Genomic DNA, 18,668 nt, shown 5'->3' with positions numbered 1-18,668 from the left:
TGTCCCTCCCATGAACGGCATGGCCATCAGTCCACCACGAGCCCAGCAGTCTCCAAAACCTCCTTTCAATAGCGAGCAACGCAGCCAAGAGCTCCTTGGTCTGCAAAACGCACCCCAACTTGAACAGCACCAGGTCCACAAAGATGGCACCGCTTTCTTGTCCAAAAACAAGAGAGAGAGATTGACCCGCCCTTCTTCTTCACTCTCTAGAGCCAATCGGGTTGTTTGCCTCCCATTTTGCCCCGCCCACGTTCTCCGTCCAATCACGTCCCTCGGGACGTGGCCTGATGGCCTTTCCGATTGCCCCCCCGATTCTCTCCCTCTCGTGGGCGGGGATTTCTCCTATTAGGTCCATTGGGGGCGGGGCTTAGTCCGACCGACTCTTCCTTGGCTTTTGTTGGTGGTTAAATGAGGTGCATGGCTGGCCATGGCAGCAAAAACATTAGGGGAAAGATTACAGAGGGTAAGCACGCACCGAGGAAAACTAGCCTTAAACCCTATAGCTAATTAGCACTGCACCACCCCTTGTGTTGTGATCATTTAAACAACCTTAAGCGAGTTTCCCTACGTACGACATCGAGATTTCTTTCACGCGTCACACAGGTCCATGCTATTAATCATAAAGTCGTATCCCTCCTACGGTATCCTTTCACCTACCATTCATAAACGTAGCAATATGTTTGAGAGTGTGTTTTGCTGACAATGTTAATCATATTTGCCTGGAACTCAACTGCTATCATTATCTATTTTATATCACTTTAAAGCTTGGTTTAGGAAATGCATAATCTCAAAAAAGATTTTTGTCAACTTCTGACATTTAATTGTGGTACTGACAACGTATGTATAAGGGATCCTCATCTGCCTGTTTTTTTTCCAAATTGCTGTGTGATTTATTTCCACTGTTTAAATTTCACGACTTAATATCAGGATCGACATTCAAATTGGATGCAAATGTAAGCAAAGTGGTCTTTTGTGGTGTTTAATGTTTTCCATTTCTCCTTTTATCTGCCTCATTTTTTACCATGTTGAGAAAGTTCATGATGAATATGACAATGTGTAAATAATATTTAAAGTGACAAATAACAGCAATTAAGCCACAGCAGAGAGTAGTGAATAAAAGGTGATGCGAGGCCATGAAAACAAAGCATTTATGTGATGTGGAAGACAAAGTGAGTAAGAGCTTTGAGTGAGATGGAGGGCACCGACAGATAATGGGGGAACATGACATATCAAATCTCTTACCAAGCTGTGGTATGAGTTGCTGAGAAAAGCAAGGAGGAATGATGGAAGGGAGAGCGGATGGCACATGTAGGGTGAGTCCATCCGTAGATGCAGGCATGATGAACGGGCATGGGGACGGGTATATTATGTTCATGCCTATGCATAATACAGGCAAGTTTGCAGGGAAAGGGAGGGTGTGAAAGAAAAGTAATGGAACAGAGGGAAGAACAGGTTACAGCACATGCAAGAGTGGTAGCGAGTTCAGTTGTTATTTGCAAGAAATAAAAAAACAGAGATACGATTGCTTCCAATGCTCTTTACAAATCCATATATTGAACACAATAAAACACACTACAATTTTGTGCAGGTGTTACAGTCAACATATTTGTTCAGTAAAAATATAACACTATAAATGAGGGGAAAATAAAAAAGAGGTAGGAACGCATGCCTCCTCACACTTACCTTCACCGTTAATTAATCTATCCAGTGCTGTACACATGCCAAGCATAAACATAAACAAGAACTGCCACTTTATAACTGCTGGCAGTGATGATCGGTTTCCTCTGCCTTCCCGCTTTCATTGGACACACTTTCATTGGACACGCTTTCATTGGGCACGCTTTCATTGGACACGCTTTCATTGGACACGCTTTCATTGGACACGCTTTCATTGGATACGCTTTCATTGGACACGCTTTCATTGGACATGTTCATTGGACATGCTTTCATTGGACACGCTTTTATAAACAGTCGTGGCCAAAATTATTGGCACTCTTGCAGTTTTTTCAAATAATGCACCATTTCTTCCAGAAACTTGTTGAAATAAAAAATATTTTGGGATCCATAGATGTATTTCTTTGGTTTGCAGTAGAACAAACAAAAAACGCTGAAAAAAATATTAAATCTTGGCTTATTCCACACAGAAATCCTAAAATGTCCCAGACAATATTATTGGCACTATTTAGAAGTTGTCAGAAATAATTAGATTTCAAGCAGGTGATTCTCCTTTACTTTGGAATTGAACTCACCTATGGTGAGTTGCAGGTGCCTGCAATAGAAAAATCACTCATTCAACCATTTTGAATAGAGACAAGCGTTACGCCTAGGTCCCCCGTTGGTGAAATGATGCGAGTTGACAAAGTGGAAGACGCAAGGTGGCCATCTTGGATTTTGAAGTGGCGACACAATTTGCAATAGTGTTCTCCCTTATGCGTAGATACACCCACACACCAGATTAGAAGTTAGTAGTTCGTTTAGTTTTCAAGATATTTCGCTCACAAGGTTCAGACATACATGGCGGCGGCCATCTTGGATTTTGACGTGGCGACCGAATATTCAATAGCGTTCTTCCTTATGCGTATACACCCACACACCAGATTAGAAGTTAGTAGTTCGTTTATTTTTCAAGATATTTCGCTCACAAGGTTCAGACATATATATGGTGGCGGCCATCTTGGATTTTGACGTGGCGACCCAATTTTCAATAGCGTTCTTCCTTATGCTGAGATACACCAACACACCAAATTAGAAGTTGGTACCTCGCTTATTTTTCAAGATATTCTGCTCACAAGGTTCAGACATACATGGCAGCGGCCATCTTGGATTTTGACGTGGCGACCCAATTTTCAATAGCGTTCTTCCTTATGTCACGATACACCCACACACCAGATTAGAAGTTGGTACTTCGCTTATTTTTTAAGATATTCCGCTCACAAGGTTCAGACATACATGGCGGCGGCCATCTTGGATTTTGACGTGGCGACCGAATATTCAATAGCGTTCTTCCTTATGCGTATACACCCACACACCAGATTAGAAGTTAGTAGTTCGTTTATTTTTCGAGATATTTCGCTCACAAGGTTCAGACATATATATGGTGGCGGCCATCTTGGATTTTGACGTGGCGACCCAGTTTTCAATAGCGTTCTTCCTTATGCCTAGGTACACCCACACACCAGATAAGAAGTTGGTACTTCGCTTATTTTTCAAAATATTCCGCTCACAAGGTTCAGACATACATGGCGGCGGCCATCTTGGATTTTGACGTGGCGACCGAATATTCAATAGCGTCCTCCTTATGCGTATACACCCACACACCAGATTAGAAGTTAGTAGTGAAGGAGCTGTGGCTCCCACGTCGATCGAAAGAATGGACGCGACAAAAAGCTTGAATTCATCTGAGCTGCTTTATTCGAATCAAACACTCAGGCACTCTGGGAAAAACGTTTTACGGTCAGCAATATATATCTATTCCGCCAGGGGGTTTGCCCAGGCCTGGCGCCAGGGGGCGTGGCCCCGCGTCCCGGCTGCGGCCTGGCAAGTTGAGGGCGAGCCTGCCCGGGCGTCCCGACCGAGGCCTGGCAAGTCGAGCGCGGGCCTGCCCGGGCGTCCTGGACGAGCCCGGCCTGGTGATCGCTCCGCGTCCTTGATAGGTGCAAAGCGATTGTGTAACCCCAGCGGCAGCCGCTACACACGTCCCCCCAGAATCGACTTGCACCGGCAGGGTCAACTTGAGGGGGGTCCTGATGACCCGGCCGAAGCGACCCCTGGCGGGTCGTGGGAGGGGGTCCGGTGAGGTGGTGGGCGGTCGAGTGGGGGGCACCGTGGACGGGGGGCGGCCTCGCCGCGGCGGGAGGGCCACCCGTGGTGGGTGGTCGACGTCCACGTGCGCCGGCTTGAGGCGGTCCACTGCAATCCGGTCCGACCTGCCGCCGATGTCGATGACGAACGACTTGTCGTCCCGTCGCAGCACCCGGAAGGGCCCGTCGTACGGCGGCTGGAGTGGCCGCCGATGTGCGTCGTGACGCACAAAAACATACTCCGCGGTGCGGAGTGCTGGGGGGACGTAGGACTGGGGGTCACCGTGGTGGGATGTCGGCACGGGGGCAAACCGTCGGGCGGCCTCCTGGAGGTCCGAGCGCTGGCGAGCTGCGGACCAGGGGCTGGTAGCGTCGGGCACGAATTCGCCCGGGACGCGTAGCACCTGGCCATATACCAGCTCGGCGGTGGATGCCTGGAGGTCCTCCTTGGGGGCCGTGCGAAGGCCCAAAAGGACCCACGGCAGCCGGTCGGCCCAACCGCCGTCTTGAAGGCCGGCCATGAGCGCGGCCTTCATGGAGCGGTGGAATCGCTCGCACAACCCGTTTGCTTGGGGGTGGTAGGCCGTAGTACGGTGGAGCTTGACCCCCAGGTTGCGGGCGACCGCGCCCCACAGCTCGGAGGTGAACTGTGGTCCGCGGTCTGACGAGATGTCCGCCGGTGCGCCGAAGCGGGCGACCCAGGTGGCGATGAAGGCCTGCGCCACGTCGGCGGTGGTGGTGGAGACGAGGGGAACGGCCTCCGGCCACCTGGTGGTCCTGTCCACCATGGTGAGCAGGTGTGTGAACCCTCGTGATGGGGGAAGGGGGCCCACCAGATCCACGTTGACGTGGTCGAAACGTCGTTCGGGCACGGTGAAAGGTGCCAGCGGGGCCTGGGTGTGTCGGTGGACCTTGGCCCGTTGGCAGGCGGTGCAGGCGCTGGTCCAATCGCGGACGTCCCGACGAAGGCCGTGCCAGACGAAACGCGCCGACACCAGCTTCTGGGAAGCTTTCCGGCCCGGGTGGGAAAGGCCGTGGAGGGAGGCGAAGATGCGGTGTTGCCAGGTGACGGGCACGATGGGGCGAGGCCGGCCTTGGGAGACGTCGCAGAGCAGGACAGTGTCCGCGCAGGGGATGTCGGCCAGGCGGAGGCCCGTGTCCGCCGCCCGGAGGGCTTGCACCGTGGTGTCGGTGGTTTGGTCCGCCGCCATAAGCGCAAAATCCACGCCCAGGTGGACCGCGTTCGCGCTGGCCCGGGAAAGACAGTCGGCCACGGCGTTGTTTTTGCCGGCGACGTGCCGGATGTCCGTGGTAAACTCCGACACGGCGGAGAGGTGGCACTGTTGGCGGGCCGACCATGGCTCTGTGACCTTGGCCATGGCGTAAACCAACGGCTTGTGGTCGACGAACGCCGTGAAAGGTCGGCCCTCCAGGAGGTGGCGGAAATGGCGGACGGCCAGGTGTAGACCGAGGAGCTCCCGGTCAAACGTGCTGTATTTGAGCTCGTTCGGCCGGAGCTGCCGGCTGAAAAAAGCGAGCGGCTGCCAAACCCCGTTCACCCATTGCTCATGTACGGCGCCCACCGCGTAGTCGGAGGCATCCGTGGTGAGGGCGATGGGAGCGTTGAGCACCGGGTGAGCGAGCAGTGTTGCGTCGGCGAGGGCCCGCTTTGAGCTTTGGAAGGCCGCATCCATTGCTGCGGACCAGGCGATGTCGTGCTTGGCCGGCTTGCCCCGGAGGGCTTCGTAGAGGGGCCGCATGAGTTGAGCAGCGCGGGGCACGAAGCGGTGATAAAAATTCACCATTCCCAGGAATTCCTGCAGGGCCTTTATGGTGCGGGGACGCGGGAAAGTGGTGATGGCCTCGACCTTGGTTGGCAGCGGCACAGCCCCGTTCTTGGTGATGTGGTGGCCCAAAAAATCAACGGCCGTCGTGCCGAAGTGGCATTTGGCCGGGTTGACGATGAGGCCGTGCTCGCTGAGGCGCCCGAACAGTGTTCGGAGGTGGAGGAGGTGCTCGGCCCGGGACGTGCTGGCGACGAGGATGTCGTCCAGGTAAACGAAAAGGAACGGCAGGTCACGCAGCACGCCGTCCATCAAGCGCTGGAACGCCTGAGCCGCGTTCTTGAGACCAAACGGCATCCGCAAGAACTCGAATAAGCCGAACGGCGTGATGACTGCCGTTTTAGGGACGTCGGCCGCCCTGACAGGTACCTGGTGATATCCCCGTATGAGATCAATTTTCGAAAAAATGACCCGTCCCGCCAGACGGGCGGAGAAGTCTTGGATATGCGGGATCGGGTACCTGTCGGGTGTTGTAGCGTCATTAAGACGGCGGTAGTCGCCACACGGGCGCCATCCACCCCCCGGCTTTGGCACGATGTGCAGTGGCGAGGCCCACGCGCTATCGGAGCGCCGCACGATGCCGAGGTGCTCCAACGCGTCGAATTCGGCCTTCGCAACGGCAAGCTTGGCTGGGTCGAGGCGGCGGGCCCTGGCGTAGACCGGCGGGCCCGTGGTTGGTATGTGGTGCTCGATCCCATGCCGTACTGCGACGGCCGAAAACGTCGGCCGCGTGAGGGCCGGGAACTCCGCGAGCAGGCGAGCAAACTCGTTCGCCGCCGGGACGGTGCATGCCAGCTCGGTCGGCGCGGAGCTGCTCAATGTGCATACCAGGGAGCTGAAGGTTTCAGCGTTGATTAAACGACGCCGTTGGACGTCCACCAGCAGTCCGTGTGCGCAGAGGAAGTCGGCGCCTAGCAGAGCCATGGGCACGTTGGCGGTTACAAACGTCCAAGCAAAGCGTTGGCCGCCGAAGCAGAGGGTGACGTTGCGCGGGCCGAAGGTGCGGATAGTCGATCCGTTGGCCGCAACCAAGGAGGGGCCGCAAACCGCGGATTGCCTGTCCTGGTCAGAGGCGGGCATGACGCTCACTTGGGCGCCGGTGTCGCACAGGAAGCGCCGTCCGGACGCTTTATCCGTGATGAACAGTAAGTTGCCCGTGTGACTGTGGCCGGCGCTCATGGCAGGTAATGAACGCCGGCCTGGCCGTTTCCCGACCCGCCGAAGGTGCACGGGGGTCGGCATGTCCGGGCCTTCTGTCCGAACCTGGCATGATAGGAACACCACGCTTGGTCGGGTGGAGGCTTCGGACGTCGTGCTGGACGTGGTCGGCTCGGTATAGCGGCCGCCAATTGCGTCGGCAGTTCGGCCGTCGAACGCGCCGGGTGCTCGGGCGCCATGGATGGTGCATCAGGCGGCGGCGGGTCCCATGTCGCCGCTGCGATGCGCTGTCCCGCGGCGGAGATTTTGTCGGCTTCTCTGGCAAGGGCCCGGGGATCTGTGATCGTCGTGCTTGCCAGGGCGAGGCGTACCGGGTTAGGCAGCTGACGGAGGAACAGCTCCCGGAACAGGAATGCCGGAGAGTGCTCGCCGAGCAGCGAAAGCATGTAGTCCATTCGCTCGGAAGGGCGCGTGTCGCCGAGCTCAGGCAAATCGAGCAGGCGCCGTGCGCGTTCCGCCGCTGGGAGGGCGAAAGCATCGAGGAGAAGCTTCTTAATCGCGCCGTATTTGTCAGCGGCTGGCGGGCTCTCGAGGAGGCTCAGGGCGCGGGCTGCGGTGGCCGACCCGAGCGCAGCGACCACGTGGTGGAAGCGGGTGTCGTCCGCCGTGATGCCCCGCAGGGCGAACAGGGACTCCGCTTGTGCGAACCAAACCGCCGCGTGAGCCTCCCAGAAGGTAGGCAGTTTAAGGGCGACTGCCGTGTCCATGTCGGTAGGTCACCAATGAAGGAGCTGTGGCTCCCACGTCGATCGAAAGAATGGACGCGACAAAAAGCTTGAATTCATCTGAGCTGCTTTATTCGAATCAAACACTCAGGCACTCTGGGAAAAACGTTTTACGGTCAGCAATATATATCTATTCCGCCAGGGGGTTTGCCCAGGCCTGGCGCCAGGGGGCGTGGCCCCGCGTCCCGGCTGCGGCCTGGCAAGTTGAGGGCGAGCCTGCCCGGGCGTCCCGACCGAGGCCTGGCAAGTCGAGCGCGGGCCTGCCCGGGCGTCCTGGACGAGCCCGGCCTGGTGATCGCTCCGCGTCCTTGATAGGTGCAAAGCGATTGTGTAACCCCAGCGGCAGCCGCTACAGTAGTTCGTTTATTTTTCAAGATATTTCGCTCACAAGGTTCAGACATATATATATGGTGGCGGCCATCTTGGATTTTGACGCGGCGAGCCAATTTTCAATAGCGTTCTTCCTTATGCCGAGATACACCCACACATCAAATTAGAAGTTGGTACCTCGCTTATTTTTCAAGATATTCTGCTCACAAGGTTCAGACATACATGGCGGTGGCCATCTTGGATTTTGACGTGGCGACCCAATTTTCAATAGCGTTCTTCCTTATGCCAAGATACACCCACACACCAGATTAGAAGTTGGTATTTTTATTTTTTTTATTTTTTTATTTTTTTTGTATACAAGATCGAGGCTCGTGAAAGAGCGAACATTAATCACACAGAAAGACAAACAGACACACAAAACAAATAACATCGGGAGCGGTAGACAAGATGGGGAGAGAGGGGGAAGGACACAAACACAACATTTGAGAGCAGGGACCGAGAGACATGGAGACATCGAGAGAACTGTGGGAGGGAGAGGGCTTTGGGGGGGAGGCATGGGAAGGGGGGGGGGGGGGTGGGAGAGGTATAAAACATATGGACACTGCCAAGACTTCCAGGAAAGAAGTTGGAATTTCAAACAAGGTGGATCTGGGGTGAATTAGTGGGGGTAGAAAAGATCAAGGTTTTGGATGGGGGAAGATGAGATTTTTTTTTTTTTTTTTTTTTTTTGTATACAAGATCGAGGCTCGTGAAAGAGCGAAAATTAATCACACAGAAAGACAAACAGACACATAAAACAAATAACATCGGGAGCGGTAGACAAGATGGGGAGAGAGGGGGAAGGACACAAACACAACATTTGAGAGCAGGGACCGAGAGACATGGAGACATCGAGAGATCTGTGGGAGGGAGAGGGCTTTGGGGGGGAGGCATGTGAAGGGGGGAGGCATGTGAAGGGGGGGAGGCATGTGAAGGGGGGGGGGTGGGAGAGGTATAAACATATGGACACTGCCAGGATTTCCAGGAAATAAGTTGGAATTTCAAACAAGGTGGATCTGGGGTGAATTAGTGGGGGTAGAAAAGATCAAGGTTATGGATGGGGGAAGAAAAGAGATGGTGGTGAACAGCTGTTTTAAAGACCTGGAGGGAGGAGAGGGATTGAAGGGAGTGTGGGAGTTTGTTCCACAGGCGGGAGAAAAGAGGAATGAAAGAGTGAAGGTGAGCAGAGAGCCGAGATTTCGGCAGTTTAACCATCAGAGGGTTGCTGGCAGATCTTGTGCGACCTGTAGGAATATTTGGGGGACAGAGCACGGAGAGAGCTGGGGGAGCAAGGCCGGAGAGGAGTCGGTAGAAGACAGAAAGACCACCTACCTGCCTGCGGTGAGTGAGTGAAAGGCCCTCAGAGATAGCTTCATCGCGGGAGATTCCAATGATTTTGAAAGCTTTGGATTCAACAGCGTGAAGCCGAGCCAGGTGTGAGGCAGGAGCACCAGCCCATAGGGGAGAACAGTATTCCATTGAGCTGCGGATGAAAGCCTTGTATGTGGTGAGGAGCTCAGGTGTGCCGAGGAAGGACTTCGCACGACGGAGGATGCCCAGTCGGCGACTGGCTTTGGAGGCCAGCTTGGAAATGTGGTTTTCCCAAGAAAGATCATGGCAGATAGTGAGACCCAAAAGCTTGAGTGACAGAACTTCTTGGAGAGGATTGTTGAGAAAGTAGATGGGAGGGTTGTCCAGTCGATCTTTTCGGAGAGACATAGTAAGAGAGTGAGATTTGGCAGGATTGAAAGACATGTTCCACTTGTTTGACCAGTCTGTGATTTTGTCCAGGTCTTCAGAGAGTGAGGAGGCTGCAGACTGCCTATCTGAGGGAAGAGGAATGGAGCGGCAGAGAGTGGAGTCATCAGCAAAGAGATAGAGAGGATTTTCCAGAGAGTCAGAGAGATCATTGATAAAGACCAGAAAAAGCACAGGGCCCAGCACACTTCCTTGGGGAACTCCAGCCTGAACAGGAAGGGGAGATGAGAGAAATCCATTCAGGGCCACACGTTGACTACGACCAGAGAGGAAGTCCGCAAGCCATGCATGGAGATTTCCATGGATACCATAGGAGGAGAGTTTGGTGAGCAGAGCTGGGTGCCAGACCGTATCAAAGGCCCTTGATATGTCAAGGGAGACAGCTCTGATTTCCTGTTTGGCATTCAGGACCTCCATCCATTGTTGAGACAGCAGAAGCAGCATGTCCAGAGTAGAGTGACCTGGTCTGAAACCAAATTGATGATCAGAGATCAAGCCATTGGAGAAGAGGAAAGATTTCATATCCGAAGGAATGATGGATTCCATGACTTTGCTGATAATTGGGAGCAGGCTGATTGGTCTGTAGTTGCAAGGATCTGTTTTTGCACCTTTTTTGTGTAAAGCGGTAATGTTAGCTGATTTCCAGGATGCTGGCAGATGACCTTGAGCAAAAGATAGGGTGAAAAGAACAGAGAGAGGGTGAGATAGAGCGGCAGAGCAGGATTTTAGGACCCGTGGGCTGATGCCGTCTGGTCCAGTTGCAGAATCAGAGTCGAGGTTTGACAAAAACTCCTCCACCTTGTCAGGAGAGAAGGACACAGAGTCCAGGAGCATTTGGGTTCGACTGGGAAAGGTGGGAACAGAGAGAGATGGGTTTGGGACTAAGGATTTCGAGGCGAACACAGAGTTGAGGCATTCGGCTTTGTCACGTGCGATGTCAACTGTGTGGCCATTTGAGGTAAGGGAGGGGATGGAGGGGGAACAAACACCAGAAACGGATTTGACCAGACGCCACCAGGATTTGGAGGAAGGAGACAGGTTTGAGAGTTCATTCTTGAGTGAGGAGAGATAGTGCTTCCTGGCACTCCTGAGGGTAGACACACACTTGTTCCGAGCTTGGTGGAAGGAACTGAGATTTCCTTCAGTTGGATTAGCCTTCCAAGAGGCAAAGGCAAGTTGTTTCAGGGCAACTGCCTCACCACAAGATTCAGTGTACCATGGACGGGAGGAAGGGTAAGACAATTGAAGGCGAGATGGGATAAATCTGTGCATGAGAGAGATCAGTTTGCTTTGGAAGAATTCCCAGGAAGAATTGATGTCAGAGGCAGTGGAGATGGGAGACCAATCCAGACGATTGATGGCTGCTTGAAGACCGTCCCAGTCGGCCTGAGTGAAATGCCAGACTCGTCGACGCTGAGGAGGCTCTCTGAGAATGGCCAGAGAGATGTCCACTTTGACAAGCACATGATCAGAAGAACCGATTGGAGCAGAAGAAGAGCAGCAGACATTAGCAGGGAAGTTTGTCATAACCAAGTCTCGAAGAGAAGATACTCCATTGGCTGAGATCCGGGTCGGGAAATTGACAGATTGTGTCAATCCCAGTGAGTCACAGAAGTCCTTTGCTGAGGTGCCATGACTAGTGAGAGAGGAAACCACACCCAACCAGGTGGCATGATGACAGTTGAAGTCACCACATATGAGGAAGAGAGAGTTGGGATGAGTGGATAGAAGTTGGTCCATGTTGTCAGACATTGAAATGTAGATGGAGTCATCACTGTTTGGGGGACGGTACAGAACACATATGAACAAAAGGTGGGAGCGGAGAGGAAGCCGTAACCAGAGGTACTCCTGCGGGTGAGGAGGAAAGAGAGCAGTGCAAGGAGAGTGAGGAAGAGAGTTTTTGACAAAGATAGCCACCCCACCACCAGGCCGAGGCTCAGGTCTATCATACCGGAGGAGGGAGTAACCAGGAAGAGATATTAAGGAATCAGAGACATCTTGAAGGAGGAAAGTCTCTGTTAAGCAGATCAAGTCTGGATTGTCAGAAGCAACCTGTATGGAGAGATCAGTCAGGTTTGAGCGAAGGCCCCGGATGTTTGAGGTCCATACCGTTAATGAAGAGAGAGGGGGAGCATCGGGTACAGGACAGGGGAGGGGAGGAGTAGGGTAAGATGAAGGATGAGAGGGGGAGGTAGGGAGAGCAGTTGATAGTGTTTCAGATGTTGCAGAAGAGTTCCAAGAAAGGGAAGGATGAGGAGGATGAAAGGTTTGCTGGTGAAGGGATGCGGCACAGTGAGGGGTTGTTTGAGGGGGGGCAGAGGAAAGTAGAAGGTTTGGGGGGGTGGAGGTATGAGATAGAAGGGAGACGAAGTGGGGAGGAGGCAGCTTGGAGGAGGAGGGTGGAGGAGAGAGAATTGGAGAGGAATGGTATGGGGGGAGAATTGAATGGGAGGGATTGGGGGGGAGTTTTGAAGGGGAGGAGTGAGGGGGGAGTTTAGGAGGGGAGGGGCAAGGGGGGAGTTTTGGAGGGAAGGGGAAAGGGGGGAGATCAGGAGTGGAGGGGCAAGGGGGGGGATTAGGAGGGGAGGGGCAAAGGGGAAGTTTAGGAGGGGAAGGGCAAGGGGGGAGTTCAGGAGTGGAGGGGCAAGGGGGGAGTTTAAGAGTGGAGGGGCAAGGGGGAAGTTTCGGAGTGTAGGTGCAAGGGGGGGGGGGGGATTTGGATGGGAGGGGCAAGAGGGGAGTTTAGAAAGTGGATGATTAATGAAAGACGAACATTGATAACAAATTGGGTTTGTTGTGATTTTCAAGTTAGCAATCCGGTTCAGGATGATGGAGGAGGGATGGAATGAATGTGAATTTAGACCATGTAGTGAGGGAGACGTATAAGATATTGAATTTCTTTTTTTTTGAAGTGGAATGAGTTGGAGAGGAAATTGAGAAAAGCCTTTTAAATAGGAAGAAAAACAGCGTGTTGTAATATACCACTGAATAAAAAACAGAAGGGGAAAGGTTAAACATATTTAAAAATATTTAAACAGAACTATGAACAATCTTATATGCACAAAAATACCAACGGGGGGAGAGCCGAGAGGGACCACCACGAGTCACGTGAACAGGGCAAACGGTGGATGGCAAGGAGATAATGGGGGTGGGGCGAACAGCACACCTGGACAGAAAATACAGGATGAGACAACAGTACACGTGGAGAAAAGAAAATAATATTTCTTCTGGAATCCTTCTGGGAGAAAATAATAATAAGAAAATAAAGAAAAGAAATATTTCGCTTATTTTTCAAGATATTCCGCTCACAAGGTTCAGACATTCATGGCATCAGACATACATGGTGGCGGCCATCTTGGATTTTGACGTGGGTTGCACCCACACACCAAATTAGAATTCGGCCCTTCGCTTACGCACGCACGCACGCCCGCACACACGGACGGACGGACACACGGACGGAGGGGAAAACCATAGTCCCCCTTTCGCTCCGCAGTGCGACGGGGGACAAAAAGGAGTCATTCTGCTGTTTTTGTCACTGTGTGTACCGCAATGAGCACGGAGAAAAGAAAGAAAACCAGAGAATTGTCTGAGGAGGTCAGACACAATATTGTAGCCAAGCATGGACAATCTCAAGGCGACAAGTCCCTCTCCAAAGACCTTGATGTTCCTGTGTCCACCGGACGCAATGTTATCAGGAAGTTTAAGGCCCATGGCACTGTAGCCAACCTCCCTGGACATGGCCGCAAGAGAAAGCTTGATCGAAGATTGCAGCGAAGGATTGTTTGAATGGTGGAGAAAGCACCTCGATTAACTGCCAAACAGAATCAAGCTGACCTCCAGACATAAGGTACGACAGTTTCAACTCGCACCATCCGTCGCCAACTCAATGAAAGGGGGTTCTATGGTAGGAGACCCAGGAGGACCCCGCTGCTGAGAAAGTCTGACTGAAGTTTGCCAAAACACACCTGAAAAAGTCAAAATCCTTCTGGGAGAATGTCCTATGGACAGATGAGACCAAATTTGAGCTATTTTGGAAAGCACATCTTTATGTTTACAGAAAACAAAATGACGCCTTCAAAGAAAAGAACACCTTCCCTACAGTCAAGCATGGAGGAGGTTCAGTGATGTTTTGGGGTTGCTGTGCTGCCTCTGGCACTGGGTGCCTTGAATTTGTGCATGGCATCATGAAATCAGGAGATTATCAAGGCATTTTGGAGTGCAATGTTCAACCCAGTGTCAGAAAGCTGGGTCTCCGTCAAAGGTCATGGGTCTTGAAGCATGACAATGACCCCAAACACATTAAAAAAGCACCCAGGAATGGTTCAAGACAAAATGCTGGACTGTTATGAAGTGGCAAGCAATGAGTCCAGATCTACAGTGCATTCAGAAAGTATTCAGACCCCTTCACTTTTTTCACATTTTGTAATGTTGCAGCCTTGTGCTGAAATCGTTTAAATTAATTTTTTCCCTCATCAATCTTCACTCAACACCCCACAATGACAAAGAGAAAACAGGATTTTAGAAAGTTTTGCAAATTTATTAAAAAGAAAAAACTGAAATATCACATTGACATAAGTATTCATACCCTTTGCTATGACACTTGAAATTGAGCTCAAGTGCCTCCCATTTCTCTTGATCATCTTTGAGATGTTTCTACACCTTGATTGGAGTCCACCTGTGGTAAATTCAATTGATTGGACATGATTTGGAAAGGCACACACCTGTCTATATAAGATCTTACAGCTGACAATGCATATAAGAGCAAAAACCAAGCCATGAGGTCGAAGGAACTGCCTGCAGAGCTCAGAGACAGGATTGTGTCGAGGCACAGATCTGGGGAAGCCTACAAAAAAGTTTCTGCTGCATTGAAGGTTCCCAAGAGCACAGTGGCCTCCATAATTCTTAAATGGAAGAAGTTTGGAACAACCAGGACCTCTTTCTAGAGCTGCCCGCCCTGCCAAACTGAGCAATCGGGGGAGAAGGGCCTTGGTAAAAGAGGTGACCAAGAACCCGATGGTCAATCTGGCTGAGCTGCAAAGATCCTGTGTGGAGATGGGAGAAACTTCCAGAAGGACAACCATCACTGCAACACTCCACTGAGCTGGGCTTTATGGCAGAGTGGCAAGATGGAAGCCTCTCCTCAGTGAAAGACCAATGAAAGCCCGCTTGGAGTTTGCAAAAAAGCACCTAAAGGATTCTCAGACTGTGAGAAACAAGATTCTGTGGGCTTTCATGTGTCTTCTTTGATCTTTGTCGGCAACGGCACGGTTTTTCGAAGCTGTCCACGCTCTCACGCGTTCGAAGTTAAGTAAATGGTCACAATTGTATTTTTGTCGAAACTGTATTTATCTTTCGGTGTGTGTACCTATAGTGAGTCCCGAGGAAGATTCTTGGTGTTAATCTTTCATACCCGTATAAAAAATCATGGGTTATTTTGTGCCGCATTTTTTTGCAGCCTAATACTTTGTTTCCTAACTTGAGGCTTTTTTTCTCTCAGCGGTCAATCGTGGTCCATTTACTTTCGTTCTCAGTTTTTACCAGTCTTTTCACCATACTTCCTTGTTTAAAATCTTAACAAAAAAAACAAACATTTCCTTCTTTGTTCTTATTCGTTGTACTTATTCGTTGTTCTTATTCGTTCGATCGTTCTTCGACCACGTGTTTCACCCCCATTTCCCCAGATAGTTTTCACGATTCAATTTTAAAATGTTTAAACTTTCCCCCGAAGTACTGTATTCTGTCGTATATTATAACACCTTTTTCTTCTTCTTCTTTAAAAGGGTGCTTTTGACTTGCTCACCAAATCTATTCATTCCAAAAAAAAAAAATCCATCTCTTACAGTTCCTCTTTTCTACATTCCCGAAACTCTCCTGCACCCCATCCCCCCTCCAGCGTCCTTAAACATATCTTTGACTCGAAGGTCACAAGAAACTCATTTTGCAATAAATATTCGTTTCCCATTAATCGTACAACACTTTCTAAATTCCAATCTCACCCCTCCCCTCCAAATCTTCCCCATCACTCATCCCTTTCAAATCTCCCACCTTGCCCATCGCCTCCAAATCTTCCCCATCACCCATCCCTTTCAAATCTTCCCCCTTGCCCATCCCCTCCAAATCTTCCCCATCACCCATCCCTTTCAAATCTCCCCCCTTGCCCCTTCCATCCTAAACTCACCCCCCCCTTCAAATCTCCACCACCCTCATTTTTTCTCCATTTCCCCCCTCTCACTCCTCCTCCTCCTCAAAGCATCCTCTCCACTTCTTCCCCCTTCCAACTCTCACCTCCATCTCCCCCAACCTTCTGCCTCGCTCTGCCCCCCCCCACCTCAAATAACACCTCACTGTGCCTCACCCAATCACCATCAAACCTTTTGTCCGCCCCATCCTTCCCTTTCTCTTAGCTATTCTGAAATCTCTGACACACTTTCAACAGTTCTCCCTACCTCTTCTTCCTCTCCCACATCTTACCCTAACCCCCCCCCCCCCCCTGTTCTGTATCCGATGCTCCCCCTTCCTCTTCATTAACGGTATGGACCTCAAACATCCGGGGCCTTCGCACAAACTTGACTGATCTCTCCATACAGGTTGCTTCTGACAAACCAGACTTGATCTGCTGAACAGAAACTTTCCTCCTTCATGATGTCTCTGATAACTTAATATCTCTCCCGGGTTACTCCCTCCTCCGGTATGATAGAACTGAGCCTCGTCCTGGAGGCGGGGTTGCTATCTTTATCAAAAACTCTCTTCCTCACTCGCCCTGCAATGCCCTCTCTCTACCTCACCCCCAGGGAGTACCTCTGGCTACGGCTTCCCCTTCGCTCCCACCTTTTGTTCATATGTGTGTTGTACCGTCCACCAAACAGTGATGACTCCATCTACATCTCGCTGTCTGATAATATGGACCAACTTCTATCGACTCATCCCAACTCTCTCTTCCTCATATGTGGTGATTTCAATTGTCACCATGCCAGTTGGCTGGGTGTGGGTACCCATTTCCCCAGTTGCAATATGCAACTCTGTGTTTGCCTCTAAATCTTGTGTCCCAAACCCATCCCTCTCTGTACCCACCGTACCCAGTCGTACCCAGCTGTTCCTGTACTCTGTGACCTTTCCTCCTGACAAGGTGGAAAAGTTTTTGTCAACCCTCGACTCTGATTCTGCAACTGGACCTGACGGCATCAGCCCACGGGTCCTAAAATCCTGCTCTGCCGCTCTTTCACTCCCTCTCTCTGTTCTATTCACCCTCTCTTTTGTTCAAGGTCATCTGCCATCAGCTTGGAAATCAGCCAACATCACCGCTTTACACAAAAAGGTGCAAAAACAGATCCTTGCACCAATCAGCCTTCTCCCAATTATCAGCAAAGTCATGGAATCCCTCATTGCTTTGGATATCAAATCTTTCCTCTTCTCAAATGGCTTGATCTCTGATCATCAATTTGGTTTCAAACCAGGTCACTCTACTCTGGACATGCTGCTTCTGCTGTCTCAACAATGGATGGAGGTCCTCAATGCCAAACAGGACATTAGAGCTGTCTCCCTTGACATATCACGTGCCTTCGATACGGTCTGGCACCCCGCTCTGCTCATCAAACTCTCCTCCTATGGTATCCATGGAAATTTCCACGCTTGGCTTGCGGACTTCCTCTCTAGTCGTAGTCAACGTGTGGCCCTGAATGGGTTTCTCTCATCTCCCCTTCCTGTTCAGGCTGGAGTTCCCCAAGGCAGTGTTCTGGGCCCTGTGCTTTTTCTGGTCTTCATCAATGATCTCTCTGACTCTCTTGAAATTCCTCTCTATCTCTTTGCTGATGACTCCACTCTCTGCCGCTCCATTCCTCATCCCTCAGATCGGCAGTCTGCAGCCTCCTCACTCTCTGCAGACCTGGACAAAATTACAGACTGGTCAAACAAGCGGAACATGTCTTTCAATCCTGACAAATCTCACACTCCTACTATGTCTCTCTGAAAAGACCGACTGGACAACCCTCCCATCCACTTTCTGAATAATCCTCTCTAAGAAGTTCTGTCACTGAAGCTTTTGGGTCTCACTATCTGCCATGATCTTTCCTGGGAAAACCACATTTCAAATCTGGCCTCCAAAGCCAGTCGCGGACTGGGCATCCTTCGTCGTGCGAAGTCCTTCCTTGGCACACCTGAGCTCCTCACCACATACAAGGCTTTCATCCGCAGCTCAATGGAATACTGTTCTCCCCTCTGTGCCGGTGCTCCTGCCTCACACCTAGCTCGGCTTCACGCTGTTGAAACCAAAGCTTTTAGAATCATTGGAATCTCCAGCGATGAAGCTAACTCCGAGGGCCTTTCACTTACTCACCGCAGGCAGGTTGGTGGGCTTTCTGTCTTCTACCGACTTCTCTCCGGCCTTGCTCCCCCAGCTTTCTCTGGGCTTTGTCCCCCAAATATTCCTGCAGGTTGCACAAGATCTGCCTGCAACCCTCTTATGGTTAAACTGCCAAAATCAAGACTCTCTGCTCACCTTCACTCCGTCATTCCACTTTTCTCCCGCCTCTGGAACAAACTCCCTCACTCTCTTCAATCCCACTCCTCCCTCCAGGTCTTTAAAACAGCTGTTCACCGCCATCTCTTATCTTCCCCCATCCAAAACCTTGATCTTTTCTACCCTCGCTAATTTCACCCCAGATTAACTTTTTTGAAATACCAACTTCCTTCCTGGAAGTCCTTGCAGTGTCCTTGTGTTTTATACTTCTCCCACCCCTCCCCCCCCTTCCCACGCCTCCTCCCCCCAAGCCCTCCCACAGATCTCCCGATGTCCCTGCTCTCAAATGTTGTGTTTGTGTGCTTCCCCTTCTCTCCCCATCTTGTCTACCTCCCTCTACCCTTGTCCCTTATTATATGTTTTGTGTGTCTGTTTGATTTTTTTTTGTGTGATAAATGTTAGCTCTTTCACGACCCTCGATCTTGTATACAAAAAAAAT

The 18,668-nt window shown here is 51.1% G+C and overlaps 1 protein-coding gene across 7 annotated transcripts in view; it reads right to left on the bottom strand.

Moving 5' to 3' along the window:
* Window positions 1-18,668, bottom strand: part of PBRM1 (polybromo 1) — a 411,924-nt gene that overhangs the window by 52,633 nt on the left and 340,623 nt on the right. For 4 of the 7 annotated variants that reach the window (XM_078776019.1, XM_078776017.1, XM_078776018.1 and 1 more), the window contains exon 27: window positions 1,243-1,377. The exons of the other annotated variants lie outside the window; for them this stretch is intronic. In XM_078776019.1, coding sequence (XP_078632145.1) covers window positions 1,243-1,377 — 135 coding nt within the window. The remainder of the gene's footprint in view (window positions 1-1,242; window positions 1,378-18,668) is intronic. 7 annotated transcript variants of the gene reach the window in all.

The sequence above is a fragment of the Myxine glutinosa genome, chromosome 4, assembly GCF_964187855.1.
Source record: "Myxine glutinosa chromosome 4, kmMyxGlut1.1, whole genome shotgun sequence".
NCBI classification, from domain to species: Eukaryota; Metazoa; Chordata; class Myxini; order Myxiniformes; family Myxinidae; genus Myxine; species Myxine glutinosa.
The sequence above is the reverse complement of the archived record's forward strand: the minus strand, read 5'-3'. Positions and strand labels throughout refer to the sequence as shown.